Source organism: Rhincodon typus, chromosome 28 (genome assembly GCF_021869965.1).
Source record: "Rhincodon typus isolate 14 chromosome 28, sRhiTyp1.1, whole genome shotgun sequence".
In the NCBI taxonomy this organism is placed as follows: domain Eukaryota; kingdom Metazoa; phylum Chordata; class Chondrichthyes; order Orectolobiformes; family Rhincodontidae; genus Rhincodon; species Rhincodon typus.
In genome coordinates this window covers 34789681-34795896 of record NC_063359.1, presented here as the reverse complement: position 1 = coordinate 34795896, position 6216 = coordinate 34789681, and the positions used below count along the sequence as shown (strand labels likewise).

The 6216-nt window shown below is 45.9% G+C and overlaps 1 protein-coding gene across 1 annotated transcript in view; it reads right to left on the bottom strand.

Moving 5' to 3' along the window:
• The window catches only part of LOC109919681 (dynamin-1-like), a 153354-nt gene extending 147341 nt beyond the window's left edge, over positions 1-6013 (bottom strand). The window contains exons 1-2 of the mRNA XM_048613395.1: positions 5917-6013; positions 5593-5851 (exon numbers count right to left, since the gene is read on the bottom strand). Coding sequence (XP_048469352.1) covers positions 5593-5851; positions 5917-6013 — 356 coding nt within the window. The remainder of the gene's footprint in view (positions 1-5592; positions 5852-5916) is intronic.
• Between the last annotated feature and the right edge of the window lie 203 nt (positions 6014-6216).

Genomic DNA, 6216 nt, shown 5'->3' with positions numbered 1-6216 from the left:
TTTACTCAGAATGCATTGCCGGAGAGAGTAGTGGAGTCGGCCTCATTAGGGGCATTTAAGCAGCTATTAGATAAGCATATGGATGATAGTATAAGGTAGGGGTAGAGGTTAGATAGACCTTAGGTTTAGGGTAAAAGTTCAGCACAACATCATGGGCCGAAGGGCCTGTACTGTCCTGTACTGATCAATATGTTCTATGGAGTTTAATTTAGATAAATGTAAGGTGCTATACTTTGGCAGGTCAAACCAGGGAAGGGCTTACACAATCATGGGCCCGTGAGGAATGTTATAGAAAAAAAAAGATCTAGGGATACAGCTTCTTAGCTCCTTGAACGTGGAGTCACATGTAGACAGGGTGGTGAAGAAGGCTTTTGGCATGCTTGCTTTCATCGGTCACAGCATCGAGTACAGGAGTTGAGATGTCTCCCTGCAGCTGTACAAGATGTTGGTAAGGCCACATTTGGAGAACTGCAAGCAGTTCTGGTCGTCCTACTATAGAAAAGATATTATTAAACTAGAAAGAGTGCAAAAAAGATTTTCTAGAATGCTACCTGGACTGGATGGTTTGAGTTATGAAGAGAGGCTGGCTAGGCCTCTGGAGCGTAGGAGACTGAGGGGTGACCTTATAGAGGTCTATAAAACCACGAGAGGCATCGATAAGGTGGATAGCCAACAGCGTTTCCCCATGGTAGGGGAGTCCAAAACTAGAGGGTATAGGTTTAAGGTGAGAGGGAAGAGGTACAAAAGGGTCCAGTGGGCATTTTTTTTTCAGACAGTGTTGGGCTGGAACAAAAACAGAAGTTGCTGGAAAAGCTCAGCAGGTCTGGCAGCATCTGTGAAGGAAGAATCAGAGTTAATGTTTCGGGTCCGGAGACCCTTCCTCAGAACTGCAGATGCTGTAAATCAGTTCCTGATTTTCATCATCTGTAGTTCTTTCGGTTTTTATTGAGTATCTGGAATATGCTGCCAGAGATAGTGGTGGAGGGAAGGACAACTTTGTCCTTGAAGAAACATTTGGATAGATACATGGTTGGGATAGGTATGGAGGGATATGACCAAACGCAAGCAAGTGGGACTAGATTAATTGTGAAAACTGGGCAGCACGGTCAAGTTGGGCCAAAAGGCCTGTTTCCATGTTGTAGACCTCTCTGACTCTATGTAAATAAAGTGTGACTTGGTGATGGGATACAGGCTTTCTATGGAGTTATTTCAAAGTGGGTGAGGCCTGATTTTTAAATAATGACCCTTATATCTACATTCTCCCCCTGCAGAAATATCCACTCCTCAGGGAGGTGATGACCTAGTGGTATTGGCACTGTACTGTTAATCTAGTGACCCAGAAAATATCCTGGGCATCCACGTTTGTATCCCGCCATGGCAGATGCTGGAATTTGAATTCAATAAACAAAGTCTGGAATTAAGAGTCTAATGATGATGATGGATTCACCGTCAAATGTCAGGAAAAGCCCTTTTGGTTCACTAATCTCCTTTAGGGAAGGAAATTCCAGACCCATAACAATGTGCTTGACTCTTAACTACTCTCTGGGCAATTAGGGATGGGCAATAAATGCTGCCTAGCCAGTGATACCCTCATTCCATCAAATGAATAAAAAAAACAGATGATTTAGTCAGTGGTGAAGCATTTTGGGACGCGCTAATGTTGTGAAAAAGACACTATGCAAATGCAAGTCTCTTTTTTTAAATAAAACAGCCTAATTAACATCAATATGCTTCTTCTTGAAGTAGGGCAGGACGTGAGCCACAGTTAGCTGCTGAAGGAGGGAGCAGGCTTGGGATCTTCCTGTGCCACAGCCAGAGGAATTATCTAACCAATAGCCTCCAGTGCTGTGTAGCTGAAAGCTGAGCTGTTGCTGCTAGGGGTCAACTAAGGGCAGCTGTGTAGGAAGCTTGGAGAACCAATCTTGATCTGGAATTTGAATCCTATCCAGCGTTTTTACCCATTCTCTCAGGGGAAGAAAATCACTGCTTTCTTCAGGACTGAGTGTAGCCTCAGTTATCTCAAATCAATACATACAAAGAGGCCACCACTGAGCAGACAGCACGCTCCCCAATGCATAGGGTTCAATCATCAGAAATAAAACGGCAGAGTGTGTTCAGGAAGAAGTCCTCCAGCGGCCCCCATGTCAAAAGGCCCACAGCACAGCTGTACTGGGAGATTGAGAGCTCCGTTCTCCTCTGCACCATGAAGCACAAAAGGATAGTGTCTGCACCCTGGAAAAGGCTCCTCTGTTGTGTGTGTGCTCGTGTCTCAATGGCTAGTGTTTCTGCAGTGTCAGCAGTTCTGTCACAGCTCTGCAATTGGCACAGGGAAAACCCAGCTCCTCAGTGTCAGTACTAATTTCATGTTCATGGATTAAGACCATGAAGAGGGCACCAAACTAATCAACAGTTCAGCACCGAGGGGGCAATTTGACTTTAGAGAGACACTCACATTTGTTCTCTTGGCGATAGAGAGGTTGTGATGCACCGTGAGGCCCAGTAGGGGGTGTTTAGCCTGTATTTTTCCAATATGGCTCCCAATGTATGAATGGGGGCTTAATGGACTAGATCTATGCCAAAACTAATAGAAGAGAAGGGTCTTTTTGTAATAAGACTGGACTCACATCCACAAAAAAAAACTTTAATTGTGCAGCTCATGTTATTTTAGAAAGAAAAACATTCCTGTGTGTTGACTGTGTGGCTCTTTCGGGAAAGATGCAATTTTTTTTTTACTTAAGCTGCGAATGCAAGAGACACAGACCTCCTCACATCTAAAAAGTACACACCCAACCAAAATATCCACCATTTCCCCACCTCTCCCCACTTCTCACGACAGTCTGTTCCTCCCAAAGCAGCCACTCCTTAATGTACCCACTGTGGGGTAAGAAATCACAACGAAAGGGAGGGTATAATCTGTAGAAGGTGCAGAGGACCAAGGAAGTCACAGGAGTGATTACATCCCTTATCCCAAACCGTGAAAGTTTCGCTCCTAGATCGATTAATCGACATCGCTGATTTGTACAATTGCCTCACAGGAACCACTGAACATTCAGGACACACAAAATGAGGCCATTTGGCCCATTGCTGCCAAGCCAGACCTCTCACTATAACAGAGAGCAGCAGTGACAGCACAAACAGAGACAGCTCCATTTGACTGAGATAACAAGGTGCAGAGCTGGATGAACACAGCAGGCCAAGCAGCATCAGAGGAGGAGGAAGGCTGACGTTTCGGGCCTAGACCCTTCTTCATTTGACTGAATCTTGGCAGAGGAAGCAGATGACTGAGAAATTGTACCAATATGTGATGTGAAGTCGGATTAACTGCACCTCAGGACAGGCCCAGCTTATCGGTGGCTGACTTTGGAATCCCCCTTGATGTGTGGGCAGCTGCTCTGCTGAACATCTGCTTCTGCTCAGAACGATTGGCACAATTGTGACCTCTTGCTTTGCGGTTTTTAACCTACCCATCTTCCCTGGCTCTGCATTTTTTAAATTATTCACTCACGGGACGAGGGCGTCTCTGGCTAGGCCAGCATTTATTGCCCACCCCTAATTGCCCAGAGGGTAGTTGAGAGTCAACCACATTGCTGTGGGTCTGGAGTCACATGTAGGCCAGACCAGGTAAGGATGGCAGTTTCCTTCCCTAAAGGATATTAGTGAACCAGATGGTTTCAATCAGCAATGGATTTGTGGTCATCAATAAGACTCTTAATGCCAAATTTATATTGAATTCAAATTCCACCATCTGCCATGGTAGGGTTCAAACCTGGATCCCTAGAACATTTCCTGAGTCTATGGATTAATAGTCCAGTGATAATACCACTAGGCCATCCCCACCCCCTGAAACATTTAGTCCTGGCAAACTCCGACTCATGATCTCATCTACAAACCCTGCCCAAGCCACAGTTTTTCCAGCTTTCCCTGTCTTTACTTCAAGATCTCCAGTATTGAAGGGGCCAGTATAGAGCCTGTCCCTCAGGGTCTCTGCTGGGGGGGGGGGGGGGGGTGGGTCTGGTTAGCTCAGTTGGCTGGGCAGCTGGTTTGTGATACTGACAGCATGGGTTCAATTCCTGCCACCAGGTGAAGTAGCCATAAGAGGCACACCTTTCTAACCTCAGCTGAGATGCAGTGACCCCTCAGATTAACTCATGGAATCATACAGTGCAGAAGAGGCCCTTCAGCCCATTGATACATGACACATGAAGAAATACCTGACCTTCAACCTAATCCCATTTACTTGGCCTATAGCCTTGAATGTTATGATGTACCAAGTGCTCATTAACCTTTTGAAAGGATGTGAGGCAACTGAACTCTACCATCCTCCCAGCCAGCACTTTCCACACTGTCACCACCCTCTGGATAAAAAGGTTTTTCCTCAAATCCCCCCCTAAACCTTCTGCCCCTCATCTTGAACCTGTGTCCCCTCATGACTGGGCCTTCAACTAAGGGGAACAGCTGCTCCTTATCCCACTCTGTCCATGCCCCTCATCATCTTGTACACCTCACCTAGCAGTCAACTCTCTCTTGTGAGAGGGTGTATGGGATGGTGACCTAATTGAAAGGCTGAAATCTTCATTTTGAGTAAGGGAATATCCTTTCTAATAGGATTCTACAGAGGCGTGCTTCTTAAGGATTTCTGGCATCCGCTGACAATCTCTTCAGCCTCCTTAGAGTTGGTACACCTTGTTAAATGTGATATCAATCAAATTATGAGGCCCCCAACCCCAAAGCTGTGACAATTTGCTCCCCCAATTCTCAGAGTCGGGTGCGTTGTTAGAATCCTGCCTCCATTGTCATCTTACATTTATGGAACGGTGCCATGGGGAAGTGTTAGAGTCCATGTCTGCCTCAGTGCAGAAAGGGCAGCGCTCAACAGTGAGCTATTGGACCTGTGGAGAGTGAAAGGCAGGTCCAGGGTCACGACCTAATGGACAAACACAGACAGGGGCTCTTGTAGCTCATCAGTAGTGTTTCTGTCCCTGGCCTAGGAGGCCTGGGTTCAAGTCCCACATGCTCCAGAAGTGTGGAAATAACATCCCTCAACTCATTGGTTGGGAAGTGTCTCAGGTACAAATGTTAGCAGGATACTGAGATGAACCCCTCAACTGTTATCATAGGAACTTGTTTACCAGATATGGGCATCACAGGCCAGGCCACCATTAATGCCAATCCCTAATTGCTCAGAGGGCAGTTAAGAGTCAACCACATTGCTGTGGGTCTGGAGTCACATGTAGTACCAGACCAGGTAAGGAGGGCAGTTTCCTTCCTTAAAAGGCATTAGTGAACCCCAACAGTTTCATGGTTATCATTAGACTCTTCATTCCAGATTTTCAATTACATTCAAATTGAACCATCTGCCATGGCAAGATTCAAACCCAGGTCCCCAGATCATTACAAGAGCCTCTGGATTAATAGTCTAGTGATAATACCACTAGGCCATTGTCTCCTTGCAGATAGCACCTTTAAATTTCAAAGGTTTATTTAGCATGTTACAATCGTCCTCTTGCAAATTATTTTACAGCTTCTTCATTGAGTTTTAGGCTTTAGAACAAAGCAGCCTCTAATCTCCTTGAGCCAAGGATGAAACCTTACACAGGTTCCTTACTGGTAAAATGAGACATCTTGTGCCCAACCTGACCCTGGGAAGTGTCACAAAGGAAAGGGTTCTTCAGGAAGCACATGATCTCCCAGAAAATGGTGGGGCATAGGATTGAATCAGTCACCTCGCACAGATTTGACATCATCTTGGGGTTGCCTGGGCGACAAGATCCACGGAGATGAAAGGAACTAAAGCCATGGAAACCTGGCATTGGGTGCCCCATGTTGGTGGGCAGCATTGGAACCGCACAGCCTGGCAGAATAAGAGGGGGAGAAATAGCTTACCAGGGTCGTACTACTCATCTCGCCACGCCATACCTGTTGGAGAGTTAATCAGCTGAAGAACAAGGGGCCTTCGGGTCACAATCCCAGATCCGCGAGGAAGGAAATCTCTGGAAATGAAAAGTGGAGACATTTCAACATCGATTCACAAAGGGAGTCAAGGCTGGGGAAGAAAAATACATTTAAAAACAATTCCTGTGATCTTTCATCACCAACCAGAGGCTTGAGGACATCAAAACACTTCAGATGTTGTTTTTGTTTACCTCCACGCAAACTTTGAACACGTTCTGCGAGGACTGGGTCTCTTTCAGCAGTGACGGCATTGGGATTTTAAAG